Here is an 18,532-nt window from a genome sequence, read left to right on the forward strand (position 1 = left end):
TTGGACGAGTGGAAACAGCTTCTGAATGAAGTAGGAGCCGTTTCTACACTCGGCCCGTAAACGCTCGTAGTAAAGTAGTGGAAAGAAGCAGGGAACTAGTACTGAAGAAAAAACATGTTCAAAAAGGCGTAGAAATCCAAGAAGTCATCCAATAGTTTTTTTCTGAATTTAGAAAGTATCAACGCTACTACAGACAAACAAATAATGTTTGTCTGGTGGAATATTAACCAGTGACCTATAAAAAAAAAAAATTCTGATTACCAAATTGTTTTTTTAAGAGTTGCAGGATAGTTATACCTGCCACAATGGCATCTGAAATGCACAATCACTACGCAAGACTTCACTTTTGAGAAAAAGAGTGTTTGATCTGAACAATCCAGGGAAGTAGGAGGACAGATACGGCCTGGTCGGATGAGGCAAAATGTCATTTTACAAACCACGTTTGGAGAAACACGAGAAAAGTGAAAATGACACGTGAGAACATCATGTTGTGTGCTTTCTTATAGCATGCGGTGCTAACAGTTTTTAACAGGTGCATGTAAATGTAATATTACCGTCTCGTTTAGAAAATTTAATACAAAGCAATAACTTCCATAGGGCCACTTAAGAATAATTAAAAAAAATGTTTATTTTCCTCCAATGCAAACCATTCACCTTTACCAAGAATAGGGCAACAGAATGTACATACATGCATACATCACTCACACAAGGCTGTGCTCCATTTCTCCTATGCATCTAAATTTCACTTTGGCTTAAAAAAAATTTAATAAAAAATGGGGGGAAAAAAAAACAGATCATCATCATGTCAAAATCCAAAATAAAAAACGCTTTATTGAAGTTGGGAATATCTTAAATTATTTCCTACATATTAAAGAAGCGCCCAAAACTCAACAGTAATGATTGCATCAATAGAAATAATAATACAAAAAGAAAAAAAAAGTAGTAGTAGTATAATAAAGCCAGGAAATTAACAGAATGTATATGATACACGTTGTATTTTTGGAACAGTTTGGTAGAGTGCTTTTAAACATTTGGAGAAGTTGCTGCAGAGTTCAAATATTTCCTAAAAAAAAAAAAAAAGCAACAATCTGATCTAAACTAGAAAAAAAACAGTTATTAGTAGTACTGAAGTATATTCCTTACTAAACTTAAGCAACAATTGCCATCCAGGCTTTCTCGTGTATTAGAAGCGAGAATCCCTAAAACTACTGAGCACAAACAGCAGCTTACCGACTGAATATGTACGTCTAGATGAATGAATCCTTTACTCTGAAGGACTGTGTTTACAACAAGTTGGAAGAAAAATTAGCAGTTCAAAGAAAGAGCTTCTAGGTGCTTAAACCTGCCGTCCAGAATAGAACAGGTACGGCAACCTCCGCAATTACTGGCTCCTTCACGAGAGACGTGCAAAAATACTTTAGAAAAACCCAACTTTTAATTTGAGTACATTTTCTTATTTTAACCCCTAGAGGCACATGATATAAATGCATTAGTTTTATGCTTTCTTTAAAACAACAAAAAAGGTTAATCTGCACTTTATGAAAATTAGCCAGTACTTACACGACAATGGTTGATTAGAAGTCAAAAGATGAGAGAGAAATACTTTTTTCTGACTTAAAGACTATTAGTTAAACTCTACAGGGAGTTTAAAGTGCTTTGGTCAAATTAAACCTAAATAAATTTTTTTTGGCACCAGTCACTCTTATTGTGAAGTATGGTGGAGGACCTGTGATGCTGTGGGCACGTTTTCCAGCCAGAGCGCCTTTAAAGGGTCCATGGGATCATTCACTTTTTGAAATACAAGGGCATTTAAAAAAAAAAAAAAAAAAGGTAATTAGGATATTTTGGTAGGATAATTTTGGTAGGATTTGGTCAAAGTCTTCAGACATAATATCAACCATCTTGCATTTCACCCTCTAGACCTAAATCCAGCAGAAAATCAGTGAAAGGACAGGATTCTGGTAAATCCAGAGACGATTCTCTGAGAAGTGTGCTTCCTTGCTATGAATGCTTCGACTTTTTAAAACATTAGAGAAGTTCCTATAAAGTATGAACAACTAAATTATTTTCATTAACTTGTTAAAGATGATCAGATTCCTGAGGAACTTTTCATTAGCAATCAACAATGTTCTGTTTCCCTGGTACATAAATCATATGCTACACATTTCTATTTTACTCTTCAAAATAGGGAAGATGAGAAAACATGCCTACAAAATATGCAAGTTCTCCTAATTTGCGTAGTTTGAATGCTTTGCAGACATTTCAGTGTGAAATCTGCTACTTAGGAAAAAAAAACATTTTTAATGATTTTCAACCAATTTAAGGGTTACCAATAAATGGAGGGTGCTGTAGCTAAAAATAATAATAAAATTAAAAAAAGTAAAGAACAAAAACAAGATCCTGAACACTGCAGTACATTCTTAAACGGTGTTTGATGGGCAAAACAGGTGACCGTGTAAAGGCAGTGAGCAAAACCTGGAGGCAAAAATAACARGAAGTCAGTCAGTCTGATGTGGTTAGAAGTTAATGCTACAACATAAAGAAAAACAAAATACCAAAATGTCAAAGTGCAACAACAACCAACCAAAAATAAGGCCAAAAATCTTCACTATTTATTTCCAATAATGCAGTAATTCCTCTAGAGAAGCCTTAACTTAATCAAAACTAAAAACTATTTTTTTTTTAAAGATGAACAACAACAAAAAACTTCAGTTCAGTCACCCAAAAATAGATTTTTAACTTACAGGTTTACTAATCAAATGAGACAAGAGTTAGTGACACGCCCATTAGGTTGGCTTCATATTATTGGTAAATCAGTCAGCATTCCTTAGACGTTTTTATAGGAAATGTCATGGCACAGCAGGTAGCTTGCACTTTGGAACTGTAATGCTAAAACGGCATCACTTCAAGACACAAAGTCAGTCGCCTCCTGACACATTTTAAATATGTCCTCAGAGTTGTTCCTAAGGAGCTAGAAGATGTGTTTCGCTTTTAAAAAGCAGGAAAGCAAATCTAATCCTATGTGGTAATAATAAATAGAGCAAAAAAAAAAAAAACACGCACAGAAGACCGCGAGAGGAAACTTGCTGCTGATCGCTGCACAACGGTTATTTCTGCTGCTTTGGAAAAAGAACACAAACACACAGGACACCGATCAGTTTGCTAAGCTCATTAAGCGATGTCACGCCACTGAGCCAATGTGAACGTAAAAGAGTTGAATTCGTAGCGTTTCCTCCAACCTCTGGTGGAGATCCCGCTCCGCTGGCCATTTGAGCAAAGAGTCTGGAATGCAGAAAAGTCAGAAGACACTAAAAAGCAAAGGAAGGACGAAGATGGGGTGCTGTGAGTATATCTGTACAGCCAAAAAATAAACTCAAGGCAATATGAGGAGCACATAAATATCTAGAGACAAAAAAACCCCGTCCAAGTTTATCCGATAAACAAAAGGTAGCAAAAAAAAAAAAAGGGGGGGGGGTGGAGAAAAAGGCGAAAGGAAAGCAGAAAATAGTTCAAGATCGGGGAAATAAAGCCAAAGTAGGACAGAGTCATCCAGAAGGCATGCATGAACGACACACATCCGTACTGTTTGGCTTGCCGTCCGTCACTCCGCTCGCGCCGCGCCGAGGGTCAGGACTGACTGAGCTCTTCCGATAGGGCCAGAGGACAGAGACGTCCTCGTCTCGTCTCCCGGTCAGGCCACAGGGCCTGACTGGACAAAGCAGAGAGGTCTGAAGGGCTGGAAGGTCTCCGACACGGGTTGGGAAAAGAAAAAACAAGAGGCTTTATTGGCTGAAAATTCAGTGCTTTAGGGGCCCATTGCTCTTGGCTACCAAGCCGGAGATTTCCAGGAAAGCTGTACGCATCAGGCTGTGCGATTGGTCGGACAGACATGACACTTCGTCTGAGGTCAGTCCCTTTGTCTCAATCTTTGGAAGGATCCTCAACCTGATGACCCCTGTGTTGAAAAAAAACAGACAATAAAAACCGTCAAACATCATCTTGCTCTTCAAAAACCTGTGCCTACGTACTGGGGACGTCCCAATACGATACGGATATCAGAAATCGGTCTGATAAATGGTTCAGTTGTTCTGATACCTAATCGTGTTGACTATTGTTCTCCAACATCACTTGATTAAGACTTTTCTAACAGTCACACTACAAAATAAGTAATAAAAGTATGTAAAATTCGTGTGGATGTCGCATCGGGTCAATATCGGTATCGGCCAGCGCTCAAAGCTGCGATATCGGTATCGTATCGGAAGTGAAAAAGTTGCTTTGAGACATTCCGAATAAGTACTGTGCAACATTTGGAGCAGAGTTACCTGATTTGAACTGCTTTTCTTTCCGAAGGTAGAAACTGCTGTAGGAAGAGAAGACTACGGGTATGATGGGAACCTAAAAAAAAAAAAAAAAGAGAGAGACACACAGAAGTCAAAATATCAGAATAGAAATATCCTGTATTGAAAAGACCATCCATGCCTTTATTACAACCATTTATTGTTTTCAAATGTAAATGTAAGGGACTGGAGACAGTGAAATGATTCAAAGCAAAGCAAAGTTGTGTTACAATGACCCAGTCAAAGTCCAGATCCAACAGAAAATATCTGCAGGACTCGAAAATACCGATTAAAAAGAGAGAATAAATGAGGTTCAGCTACTATGTAAGGTAAAATTCTCAGCCCCCAGGTGTTTAACTTATCAGACGTCTTCCAGCTGTAACTGCACTTTTCACTCAAGGCAGGATTATAAATGTGTGCCGCATTTCAGATTTTTATTAGTAAACAAACAAAACAAAAAATAAATAAAAATAAAACCATGCAGCTTTCTCCATTCACAGTCACATGTTACTTTGTGCTGACACATAATCCAATTAAATCTCAATAAAAGTTTGTGGTGTTGAGAAAATATAAAAATTTAAGGTAGCGTACTTGTATAGACATATATCCGCCTCAGTCCTGATGTACATGTGAAGTCAACTGATAGGAATCTTTAGCAGAAAGTTATGAACCCATTAGCTTAACATCGTTTTTCAAGGGTGAAGAAACCTGTGCTTTCAGACCACATGCTATTTATTCAGCAATGTGTTTTTTAATTCGTTCCACCTGCATGGGGGCCACGAAACGCCACCGACAGAATGGAGACCTCCCACCTGCAGGCATGTGGAGATTAAAGATCATAAGCACGCGCAGCCGAGCTGTGAATTACACGGCAGTCGATCTGTGCTGAAAGCTCCGTTCACCCTTGCTCTCAACATCTGAGGCAATAAAACAATAGCAAACAATATGCAGGAGGGTCAAAGCTAGGATTCCTCAACAAACATGCTACAAAATGTTTTTTTTTTTAAATCATGCAGGATGCAGATGCTGTAATCTATGTAGTCAGTAAGGCTGCATTATAACTTGGCTGTGCTCCATGTAAGACTTCTGGCTCCCCCGTGTGTCGGTGAGCCAAAGTTTGAGAGAAGTTTTCTGGAATAAGGCCAAGTCCGTCTCAAGCCCTTCAGTCAAAGTCGGCGAAACGAGCAGGATGAGGGTGTGAACAGCAGGACAAAAACAGACCGACTCCAGTCGGCGTGAGACAACACACACACACGGCTCAGCGCAAAAAAGGAAACGGGAAGCCAAACGACGACAAGTCAAGCACACTTACTTGTGCCTGCACAGCCAGGTGGAAAGCCCCTTTTTTAAAGGGCAGCAAGTCGCCGTTCTGGTTGCGTGTTCCCTCTGGGAAGACCCACAATCGAATCTATAGGGGAGTATGGGGGGAATAGAGGGTCGAACGAAAAAGGAGGGTGATTTAGAATCAAAATCTCTGCCAAAAACAACCTCAAGACGTAGACGTGCCCCCGTGTTTCCTAAACACTTTGATTACCTGCTCGTCGAGCATGGTTTTGGCAGCGTCGGCCATGACGCTCTTGGCGTCGCTTGTCTTTTTGCGGTTGATGAAAACAATGCCGGCGAGCCAGCAGATGAGGCCGACCGTGCCGGCGTAAACCAGCTCCTTCTTGGCTATTGTGGTGCAGCGGTCAGGAAGGATCTCCATCATCCCTGAGAGACATGCAAGTTGTTAAGGTGTTAAAAGGACAGAAACGCTAAATGTAACGATTTATTTACATTCGGCGCTGTGCAAAATGTAACTTAGTTAGGAGAAGAAATGATCTGATTGCTAACAAACATTTAGCTTCATGTGTGTGCATGAGCACAACCTGTAGAGTTAGGCCAACTGGGACAGGTTTCAAATCTGAACTCTTTAGTAGCCAGCAGGGGGCGACTGGTGTGACTTCAATTCAAAACTTAATTTATTTGGGTTTCTGCATGTCTCTCCAACTCCAAGTTAAGACCATTAGGAAAGAAATTTAAGATCTGCATTACAACAGAAATATACAAAAGAAAGTTCCATGTTTTATGTCGTAGTCCCATTCTTATTTTTGTACAAAATAAGATTGTATGAGTTGCAACAGAAGTGAACCAGTAGTGAAGCTGAACGTCGTCCAGCCAACAGGTAATAATTTACAGTCATCAACAACAGACAAAACAGCTAGCTAGGTAGAAAGGGTTTATTAGCAGCTAATTAGCAGTAGCCTCCACCGCCTCGAGTCACAGAACGTAGCAAAGATGTGCATGTGTGTGCAACTTAAACTTTCACCTGACAGAAATGTCTCACAAGAAAAATGAACTGCAAATTAACAAGATTGAATATTCCTGCCACAACTAAATTTACAACCTGTGATTATGATTTAAGGCCAACCAAATTTCATTTCTTCTAATGAATTTAAGACATTTTAAAGAATTTAACTTTAGATACATGAATGTAAGACTTTTTAAGGATGAGTGGACACTTTATTACCTCGGCAAGCATTTTCCTTCAAATCATATGGTTCACTAATTTTTACATTTACCGTTGTAGAATTTGACCTTTAGTGTCACATACGTCGTCATCAAAAGCATTCACTCCCTTTGAACTTTGATGCCCCCGGTCTATCCCATAAAACACTGGTTAAATACAAAAAAAATGTTTGGTTGTAAAGTGATAAAATTATAGGTGCACCATTCGCAGTTGTCAGGCTGATTTCTGATCTTTTAAAAGTCAAATCTGCCGATTCCGATATTGGCTGATACCGATTTTTTTCTTTGTCTGAAAAGTTGCCATATTGGCAACAGTTGGGTGTCTATTGTTTACCGCGCACCTGGTGGGCAGGTTTGTCATAGCAAAAGATGGTAGCGACGGATTTTTAGAGCTTTGCATTGGTTTATACGATTGACGCACAAACTTGGTTTCTCATGCAAGTATTGGATGGTCATCCAGTCTTAAGGAATTTGATCGGAATCCTAGACAAAATATTCAAACATTCAATAATAACTTACACAGTGCTTGCCTAATAAAAGATTACGTTCCATTCAAGTACAAAGTTCATATTAAGAAACAACATCTAGGAGTCTGGAACGAACTTTGACTTCTTCTGCTTGGAGTCGGATTTACTGAAATTTAAATCCCTGATATCAGGTATGCTAAATGTGAAAACACAGCACGTATCTTTATTGATGGGAGTTATCCTGCAAGCTTTAACAACCTCTCTGTAGTGAGAGATATGGCAGAGCCATAAAACTCAAAGAGAAAGGAAGACAACGTCAGGACAGAAAACTGAATGGTGAGTGAACTTCTACCAGCGTAGAGAAAAAACCCCCAGAAAACTGAACACCAAGAGAGAAAAATTACATCTGCTCTAGGAAGAGCTCTGGTATTAATGGCCAAGTGTAGCTGTTGGCATGGCAACTTGAACGCCGAGTCAGCCTCCCGCTGAGCTTTTTTCCTGCACTAATGAGATGCCTGGCTCTCCTCTTGCTGTCACCACGCTGGCCAGGAGCCTTCGCTCATCACTCACCGACACAGAGAAACACTCCTCCTGGGCCAATAATGGGAAGTAAACACACCTAACCCAAATTAGTGTCACTTCACACTCTAGATTTAGGACTAAGCTGAAAAGTAAAAAGATAAAAAACAAAGGCACTAAAACTGACAACAAACACGGCAGAGTGGCCAAGAACTCAACCAAAGATTGTGATGAAATTCATCGCCAGGCGCTCTAGTGAAATGCTGGGTTGTTATTCGTTCTAATTTTAGCAAAACCGACTCTACAAATCCATCTTCAGAGGAAGAATGAGGAAGGGGGAAATTGTTACTAAAAAAAAACCCCAGAGGTCTAAAGTTTGAAAGTAATATACTTGGCGCCGGGCTTCAACGGTGGACTCATGAAGTCATGGTCTGCTCAGCGTTTCCCTGAATGAACTGACAGACGCATTGAGTCTTGGATGGCGATAGGAACTGATGCCTCCAGCAGTCCTCCACCTTATAAAGTGCACTTTTATACCGTTTGGTCAGAGATTTAAAGCAGACTCTGACGGCTGGCTGGCGTCCACAAGATCAGGATGAGTTGAACTCCAGATCTACAGCAGACGGCCTCAGTGTCTCGGATCACAAATGTTTTCAACAGCAAGACAAACTACAGGGAAACTGTCGTTGATTGATCCGTTTTAGAGAACAGACAAACACTGAGGTCTGTCCTGGCAAGTAAAGCATTAATTGACACAAATGGTCATCTGTCAGCATGTGAATGAGTGAATGTAGTGTGAAGGGCTTTAACCAACTTTATATCTTAAGCAGCTTCGATAGTTAGATTTATAAGCCCCTTTGGAAGATTCCTGCAGAGAAATTGACATCTCTATCACACAGCAGAGTGAGACATACATTCGATATATAAAAAAACAAACAAATTCTATCTTTTATTCACTTATGTTTATGTTTTTTGGCTGGGGGCTGGATTCAGTGTTTTTACCACTAATCGTTACCTAACTTTGATGCCTTCCTATACAGTCTTTATAACGTTTCACAGCTTACTCTCGATAGCCAACTTCTGAAATACTAGTTTTTAAGCCAAATCTTGTTGGATGTAAATCCATTCATAGCAAAGGAGCTCATATTTAGATAATTAAAATATAAATTCTTCATTTCAATTACTTAAAGAATGCAAAATAAGCAGGATTTTCTTTTGAGGAAATAACTAAATAAAAAAAGGGCTTTGCGGTTTTGTCAAGCTATAACAATTTCCACATTCTCTGGAAAGAACTGTAATACAAATAAAGAATGTAACCACAATTATTTGCCAAAATTAAATTACATTAAGTAATGAATGAACCAAGGTACCAATTTAAGAACTGGTGTGGAAAACCTGGACATATTTAAGACATGCAAAAATTCAGAGCTGAAACGGGACAAATTTAGCAAGTATTCCCATTTGATGATTCAAAAATCAAGCAAATGTAATACTGATTTTTGCAAGAAAAATATCCATCTGCTGTTATTATATTTTTCCTTTTCTGACTTAAACAATAGACATTACATTACGATCCATATTTAAATACCATAAAACTGGGGCACCTTTACATAAAGTTATCATAATGTGTTAGATATGAACCCAAATATCTGTGTAGTGTTGGCTTGAAGGAATAAAATTAATCTACCAATGAGTAAGAGATGAGGTCCAGACATTGTAGTAATTCAGAAAGTTGTTCGTTTGAAAGCGTAATCATGGCCTCTACCTTCTATGAAACTCTGGATTGCTCATTTTTACTGCAGAGCAGAGGGTGACTAAAAAAAAATCTATATTGCTCCCATTAAGCAGGAGCAGTTCTTTCTGTACGTTTGCCAGAGAGATTGGATTCAGCACATTTATATTTAGAACCCCCCTTTACAAGCTCAGTGGCACAATTCTTCCATCTGGGATTAAGGGACTAATTGCTGCCCTTGTGTGTGTGTGTGTGTGTGTGTGGGGGGGGGTGCGTGTGTGTGTGCGTGTGTGGGTGTGTGCGCGCGCACACACGTGTTCAAATTGGGGTTCTGTTGCTAATGAAAAAAAAACAAAAAAACAAAAAAAAACAAGCATTGGCTTCTACCATAAAACGAATCTTATTTTTTGAAAAAAGTTAAGAAGAAGCGACCATCTGCTCAACCGTCTTGGATGACTCTTCGAATCTTTCAGTCGGTGCGGAAAAATAAATGATCATTTTGGTTGAAAATAAACTCGAAACCTGGATCAGAGGTAACATGACAGGAACCACGACGCCTACCCAGAACGTCCAGGGAGCTCTGGTGGTTGGAGATGATGACATAAGGCCCTTCTGTCTGCAGGTGCTCCCAGCCGCTCACTTCAATTCGAAGCCCAAACAAGTACTTGACATGACGGACCATGGAACGGATAATCCTGGACAGGAAAAAGGGCGGGGGGGGGGGGGCGGGGAGGGAAGAAATTTATGACAGTGCTGAAAAATTTAGGTTTTAGAATTAAGGTACCATCATGCTGTGCTCAGACAGATATGTTATCAAGTGCAATCACTTTATACAGCAGATATTCTCAGCACATTCATGTTAAGTTATGAAACAACTTGTACCGTAGCCAAAACAATACGAGTGATAACTCAGGTGGCTGCTCAGTCAGCTCACTCTTCTGCATTTTGTGGCTCACTATCACTCCTCTGCATCATCTCCCACTAGATACAAACACACAAATGACTAAAACATAGTCATATGTTCCAATTTTGTACCACCCTTGTCTTTTGCATGTCGCTTTTCTAGATTAGTTTCTAGAAGTTTCCTTCCCTTATTAACAACTTCCACAGTAGGCAATAAGAGTGTTATAATACGGTTTTCACTTTCAATACAATAACGATATCACAGCTTTGAGTGTTTGCCAATATCAATATTGACCCAATATCCCCATGAATCATACATACTTATTATTTTGTAGTGTTTAAAACAGAATCATTGCTCACACTGTCAAATCTCTGAAAATCATCATCTTCATTCTTTCATTGCTTGACTACACAACTTCCTTCCTCAAAAAGACTATTTATATCAAAGGTTTTAAATTTCCTTCAAACTAAAACAAGCTCCTGTGAAGTCTTTATGGAATAAGACTGAAAGGTTGATGTTGGAATTTTAAAAAAGTATCATATTTGAAGCCATCTGTGCGCACAAGAATTACAATTTTTGATCGTTTGTGGAGTTTCGTTTCACCGTCTCCAACTTTCACTGCTGAATTTGGTGGTTCTGCTTTCTCTGGAATCACTTTCTGTAGCCTCACGCTACATGAATGCCGGGTTTGAAAAGCACCAGCTACTCCATTGATTTTTTTTATTCCTTGGTGCTCGACCTCTGGTCTTTTTCCTTGTGAATGAACTCATCCTGGTTTCAGTGTAGACGTAGTGCAAAAAGGCACATTTTACTCCAATGCTGTGATTGCATTTTGTGGTTTTGTTATTACACAGATGCACTGACAGAAGCCCCAGCGCTGCAAATAAAGCAGAGGAAGTGTTTTCTAAAAGAAGACGCAGCATCATGTGCAGTTTCTATTTTTGCTCAATCTGGTCTCAGATGTCACTCATGTTTCCACCCTCAGGTCAAAATGTGTTTATTTTAGGACGTAAAAAGACCAGGAAGGGAAGCCCCATAAAAGGCTGTTTACAAACAAGCAATGGGGAATCTCATGGATAACTTATTGTTATCCATGACCGGTCTAACTTGGAAACTCAAGTTTGTCTTCAGAGAATAAGAGAATTACCTTAAAATAAAACTCATGCAAACCAAATGTAAACTTCCTTGTTCCCAATTTTAACCACACATCTCTTCAATTTACTTGTAGCTAGCATGTAAATCTTTCCTTTTACTTTTTATTATGTTTATAACTAATAGTGCATCGATTGCAGCTTTCAGGCTGTTCACAGATCTTCAAAAGGCTTGACTTGCCGATTTTGATTTTGGCCAATACTGATTTCTTTTTATATATAACCAACACTGTTAGATGTTACAAAGTCACTATAAACCTTTAATTTTCCTAGTTTATATATATATTGTACAATACCCATGAAACAATACAAACACATTCTGACTGTACATGAGGGAATTCCTTTGGTGATTTTCAGACCTTTGTGGCGTTCGATAAGATCGGTGGATAACATCGGTTTCACATATCCGCCAATCATGGATCACCCAAAATTAAGGAAATCTGGGCTGGACTGTGGAGGAGCTGCAGAAATCCACAGCTCTAATTGACATCTGAAATGTATTATTATTGCACTTGACAAATCAGATTTTTGTTTAAGCCCAGCCTGCAAAACAGAATATGTCAAGAAAAAAACAACACTGCACGTCGCCTCTATAGTGAACTGCAATTTGGTAATGGGCAACCTATAGCCACTCGACATTAAGTCTTTTGATCCAAATGTTTTCTTGTTTGAATGTAATCTCTATCATCCATCCACTCCAGCAGTCCTTTGGGTATGCATCAAAAATTTATTTCAGAAGTCAGATGTCGCCAACAACAACAACAAAAAAAAAAAGTAAATGAGCACAACAAACTCTACCAACAGAGCAAAGCAAAGCTCACGCTCAACAAGCCCATATGAAATTAAACTGCCTTTTGTTCTGGAATGTGGAATAGAAAGAATAATAGGTCTCAACTTGAGAATATAAACATTTATACTAGACTTTTTGACGGGGCATGAAAGTAATACTACACACATTCATCTGATAAACTTCAAACAGCCTGTACAGGGAGGATCAAACCTCGCTTTTTCCCTTTGGTAATTCACACTATGGCTTTAAAGGCAACCTTTCAACAAGACCTAGTGGTGATAAAGTGCTCAGTCCAGTGCAAAAGGCACTGACACGCAATCACTCGCTGTTGCAACGACTGCAACTCCAGTCCAGAGTTTTACAACCAACCCAACCAGATTTCATTAGGGCAAATTTCAATATCAGCCCAAGAGTCAGATCCTTTGAACTTATCAGGCGTGATCATGTTTAGGCAAGAACTAAAGTCCACAGCTAAGAGTAAATCTGGCCTGCAATCCACAAAACTACTGAATTGACAAACCTCATACCACAGCTCAACTTAGTCACCCTTTTTCCTCTTTTTTTTTACAAGTTAAAGGTCAAGCTTGTTTAGGGCAGGGCCATGATCATAAGGGAGGAGGGACTGAACAAACAATTACTTCATCAGAAAAGCATGAAATCACATGAATAAAGCAGTTTCACTGGGATTTGGGTAATAAATTAAATGTTTTTCTTTTTTTAAATCATGTGGTAACAGGTCAGATCTGACCCACTTTAGAAAAAAAAAAAAGTAGGCCTGGCAGCCAATTACCCTACCATTTAGCTTTATTGTTCTTTTCTTTCATAACAATGATAAACTCTACACTATAATGTTTGCAAACTAATAACTATAAGTATCATTAAGACTGTTCGTTTTCATCTTTTCCGCACTGGAGCAGCAATAAATATTTGTAATATTTGTAATTAATTAGTTAAACTGTACTAACAGATGTATCTGGTGTCTTGACGTAGCACACTGGTGCTACGTCAAGACACTACAAGTTGTTTCTTGTTTCATGCCATGTCAACAACACTACAAGTTGTTTCTTGAGGAGTATTTGCGTTGGTGAGGATTTGACATGCTCTCCCTGCCAAAACAATCGATTACCGAAAAATTGAAGACAAAGATACAGTAATGGGTTTTTAAATAGATTTCGCCATCCCCTTTAAAGTCATCGTAATAAATACAATGAAATATTGTCGTCAACCTTTAAGTATAAAAGCTAGTAGTTTGTTAGAGGATTGTTGGGACTTGAGACTGAGGTGAATGTTCTCCTTTAGCTGGGAAAATATCTACAGCAGAGTGATTCACACCGAAGCATATACATGTGTTATGATGGCTTAAGCAAAGTCCAGTCCTGAATTTAATTGAGAATCTGTAGACTTGAAAGTTGGTGTTCAAAGATGGTCTCCAGCTTAAAGTGTTTTTTTTTGAAGAGGAGAAGGCAAAGGTCCCAAACTGTACATGATCAAAGCTGGAGAAAACTGGGGATGCACCTATATAAAAATTTAGGCCTATATCTAATATTATTTTTGCTTTATGTCCGCTAACCGATAATATACATGATCTCTCTATCCTTTCTACAGTGACAAAATAGACCACATTGCTTCTATTCAACATCCTACAGTCTTTGCGTTGAATCACTATCACAGTCACATGACCAAACAAATACCGGATGACCAATCCCCTACTCTTTCAGAAACGCAAAGGGCAACAAGATTAAAATAAGACATCGGTTGTCAAAATCAGTCCAGTTTACTTAGCGGACACCAATATGTAAAAACATTACTAAAATTAGTTAATAATACAAATGTTAATGTGGGCACATCATGCATCCCAACTGAAAACATATCCCAAAATGTTTGCAGCGGCAACTGGTGTGGTAGCTCTAAAAAGTATTCACATGAGGAGATTGAATTAAATTTTTTTTTTTTTTTTTTAGATTTTATTCATAAACCTAAATGACATGTATGCATCATTTTCCTGCAGGTTTCTAATTATACACACACTACTTTATGTTGGTCTAAAACAAAATATCCCCCAAAACACACACAGCATGGCAAAGTATGGAAGTGTTGAAGAGACTGAATACTTCTACAAGGCAATGCATGTCTGATCGTGTCCGCCGACTTCCTCTGTAATCCTCCGGTTTGAGTGAAAATACAACAGCCATGAAGACAAAGACTCGTCTCCCACTGACTGTAGTACAATTGCACAATCTGTAACCGGAGCTCAAGCAGTGGCGAGTGAGGAGAAAAAGAACAAAAAAACAACAACAAATGTCCATCTTTAATTGTTGTCATGAGATCCAGGCGTGATAATGAAGACTGGACTTGAACCCAGAATGTAACAGCAATTCAAGGTAATTAGCTGGAGAACAGCACGCAAACAAAAACACACGCACTGAATTGAATGCAACTTTAAAGGGTGCACTGAACAGACTGAACAGATGTGAGTCTGTTTTGCCCAGTGAGTTGACTGAATGCATTCCAGGGCTCCAAGTCAGCTGCAGAGTCTCTAGTCAGGCCCAGAATTCAGGCGTTTGTGTGGAATGCAAAATGTCTGACAGTCCCCATTTATCCTGTCGAATCGCTCGGCCATTTCTGCGCACGAGTGCCAAACGTTCACCCACCAAACTCTGTTCACCCCTCCGTTCAAGGTATGACCCCAACTGAGTTGCTTTGTCACAGTCAACAAGTCCAGATAACCTTTGAGCGGGCAAGCACGGTACACTGGTGCTACATGACACCACCGGACTGCGAAACAGTTATTTCTACCGCATTGAGGCAACTCTTGGGGTCTGCAGTCAGCACGCGAGGATCCGGTGAGGTTAGCAGGACGATCTGCCTCATGACTATTCAGCAACCCAAGTCTAATCAGGGAAAATTCGCCATCTGGCATCTGTCTCTTCGAGGTAATTACTAGAATATGTGAAGCAGTCTATCAGAAAAACCCCTGGTCAGTAGATCCAAACACTTTGTTGGCCAAGAATGAAATAACCGATTCCTTCCTTCTGTCGTCGGGAATGAGGTTTACTTCTGAACGCATGAGATCTAGATGAAAACATGCAAAGTCAAGATTTGAAAAATTCTAATACAAAGCAGCATTAGAATATCAGCAGAAACAAGACGGACTATTGTTGGGTATTGCAATGACTCTTTTCAATCTTTACCCATCGTTCAGTCACCAGTAGGTTCCCAGAAGAGATTCACCAAGAAGGTAAACGAAATTTGTCAATTTTCAACTGACCAGTGATCGACTATCCATAAACTTTAAAAAAATCCAATATTTTTCTGACCAGTGAACACATCCCTTTTGCTCCCTACAAAATGTGTTGCTTTGGAAGCCGTTACTGCAGGACGAAGACTCAAAGTTAGGGATTTTTTTGTTTGAGCAAAGTGTTTTAAGTTAAAGTCTGGAAAAGCAAAACTATGCAAGACAACTATTTTATACACAAGGATGTCGACAACCATTCTGTTGGTTTGGCTGATGCTTGCCGATATATTCCCCACGACTTATAAACGTGAGCTTTCATGGAAGCACCGTCAGCGGTGTGGTCGTTGTTTTACTGTGTCAAAAGGGTAAGGAAATACGTCTAGTATAAATAACGGAATAACAAATGTGATATCAGTAAGGATCAGTTGTCAGCCATAACAGCAACATTAATATTGGCCCAAATTTTGATATCAGTGCATCCCTAGAAATGGTGTTTAAATTCTCTAGGAAAGTCTCTGCTATTCACAGTTGATACTAACCATTTTAGCTTGTTTTTGTGCGCGTTCTGTGCGACGTCACACACATCCCAATAATAAAGAGGAATGCTAGAAAAAATATATATCTGAAACACTTATTCAGAATTCTTAAAAAATAAGCCAGAATCGGATGGTCAGAGCTTTAAAATAAAACTGAGATCAAAAAGTTTGATCGGTGCCTAGCGTTCATCACTTTCACTGCTTTTTAGCTTCTCATTCACTGAAATCTATATCGGCTTTGGAAATTAAATACAAGGAAGGTAAATGCGGCTGTCAACATACATTATTAGCACATTATTAGCACTAAGATCATACATGCAAAATAGCCCGCAAGTATTGAATCCAATCAGTCACTTCATCATGCAGTGACACGACTGGATAGATTGTACAATTATGCAGCGGTTCTCTAGGAATTAAATCCCAATACTCTTATTTTGAAACTCAAAATTCAATGAAAAAGTATGCATATTAAGTAAAAAAGATTTTAATTAGGCTGGAGGATACCGAGTACATATAAACAAGAGTTGTATAATTTTCCTAATTGGTTTGGCTAGGCTAGGGGTTATTGTTTTGGGAAAACAAACTTTGCTTTCTTAACTAATGCTATAAATATCACACAACTGACTGAGATTGTTGTCGACAGCATAAACAGGATAATCATTCCTGCCTGATACTAAAACAAACATCAAACGGAGTTAGCAACGTTTGCTAACAGTAACATATTCCTGCTGCCAACGTGTGAACCGGGCTAATATAGCATACGATTAAAAATTAGTTTAGTTTTTTCTTCTTTTTTTTTTTTTTGGTTTTCTTCTCCGACAGAAAAATTGAACATTTTAATATATTAGACTCTCCACGTCCTACACGCTGGCTACTTTTTAAATTTTCACAAAAGTTGTGGCTATGCTAAGAGCGCAGCCAGCCTCATCTGAATGTTTCATATCAACAACTGCTGCTGCTAAACAGCTAGCAGGCTAACGGCTGCTAACTGTCAGACATTTCCAACTCACCTCATGTTTTCCACGTCTCTCCCTCCGCTTTTAAGTAAACATATGGGAATCCCCACTATGGCCAGGAACATCATCCAGGCCACGTAGAAGAACTTTTTGAAATAGAACACAAACGTGCTGCTGGTCCACATCAGGAGTGGAAACAGCAGCAGCAGCAGCAGCATCCACACCACATCCATAGCGATGCACTGGAGAGACTCGCGGCCAGCCGAAAGCGCTCGCAGGTCGGATGAGGAAGCCGCCAGCTACGGTCCAAGAAGGGAGAAGGGGCGCACCGCGACCCCGACGGACATTACACAACCGGGCAGTGTTCCCTTTAATGCGCAAGAGTGAAAGCGATGCTGAGACCGTGGACAACACGGAATGAACAGGCACCGCGGCTCATCTGTTGCTAAATGGCATCATGAGGTGGAGTCAAATCGTCATCGGTTTTGCTTGCTTTTCTGTTTCCGGTTGGTTCACGGCGGACGGGTCAGAAGTCACGAGCTACATAATTACTGTTTTACAGCGTCCGTCAGCAGATTCTTAACTTTCAGGTGGTTTATTCGAAATCACAAAAACTGCAGGCAGCAGAGCACCTGCTTAATGTTTATTATTATTATTATTATTATTATTATTATTATTATTATTATTATTATTATTATTATTATTATTATCATCCTGGGAAAAGGTCACTTAAGGGCCCCATTTCTACTAAAGTTCACCATTAATCTTCCCCTTTATATACTCATATGTTTCATTTGGATTTCACAAATGTAACATATTCGTGAAAGCCAAATAATGTTAGATTTACCTTTCACAAATGTAAGATTAGTGCTAACAAGAAGGGCCCTGGTGCTGCCCATCCTTCTGAAATGTATCCTTATGCAGCAATTTAATCTGCTTCTTAAACCCAAATGCCACAATGTGTAACTATTATTGCTTCCTCTTGTGTGCATCTCACATTACAATACAATAAGCTTACATAATAACTCTGCAAGCATAACTTCTCAGCAATGGAGGTTTTCCTGCAACTGGTGCACTGCATTCATCCAACTGTCTGTAAATTCAAGTTGTCATGGTGCCACCAGGGGCCCCTAAAAAGCCACATAGTAAATCCACAGCTTTGGCTGGCCTTGTTGGAGGATTCTTTATTACCCTTTGATGTGGTTCACCATCCAAAATTACCAGTGTAATGATCTCTAGGTGTTCGCTGTCACTCCTCAGCATCAGACTAGTTTGACTGCAGATTAAAGCAGATGTTCAATTGGATTAGTGGTAATAATCCAATCCCTGGCCATAATCTGATACCGTCCAGTCGCCCTGACAAAGACGTTTGGGCTACGTCGAGGAGCTCGACTTGA

General features: G+C 39.3%; 1 protein-coding gene across 1 annotated transcript; it reads right to left on the reverse strand.

Annotated features, from left to right (window-relative positions):
* Nucleotides 1–608: 608 nt before the first annotated feature.
* agpat2 (1-acylglycerol-3-phosphate O-acyltransferase 2 (lysophosphatidic acid acyltransferase, beta)) lies at nucleotides 609–17,628 on the reverse strand. Its single transcript, XM_008423562.2, has 6 exons — nucleotides 17,190–17,628; nucleotides 10,125–10,258; nucleotides 5,872–6,047; nucleotides 5,650–5,745; nucleotides 4,323–4,395; nucleotides 609–3,955 (listed from the first exon to the last, which is right to left on the reverse strand). Exons 1-6 carry the CDS (start codon nucleotides 17,366–17,368, stop codon nucleotides 3,798–3,800), a joined length of 816 nt encoding a protein of 271 aa, XP_008421784.1. The 5' UTR covers nucleotides 17,369–17,628; the 3' UTR covers nucleotides 609–3,797.
* Nucleotides 17,629–18,532: the final 904 nt, after the last annotated feature.

The sequence above is a fragment of the Poecilia reticulata genome, linkage group LG12 (assembly GCF_000633615.1).
Source record: "Poecilia reticulata strain Guanapo linkage group LG12, Guppy_female_1.0+MT, whole genome shotgun sequence".
In the NCBI taxonomy this organism is placed as follows: domain Eukaryota; kingdom Metazoa; phylum Chordata; class Actinopteri; order Cyprinodontiformes; family Poeciliidae; genus Poecilia; species Poecilia reticulata.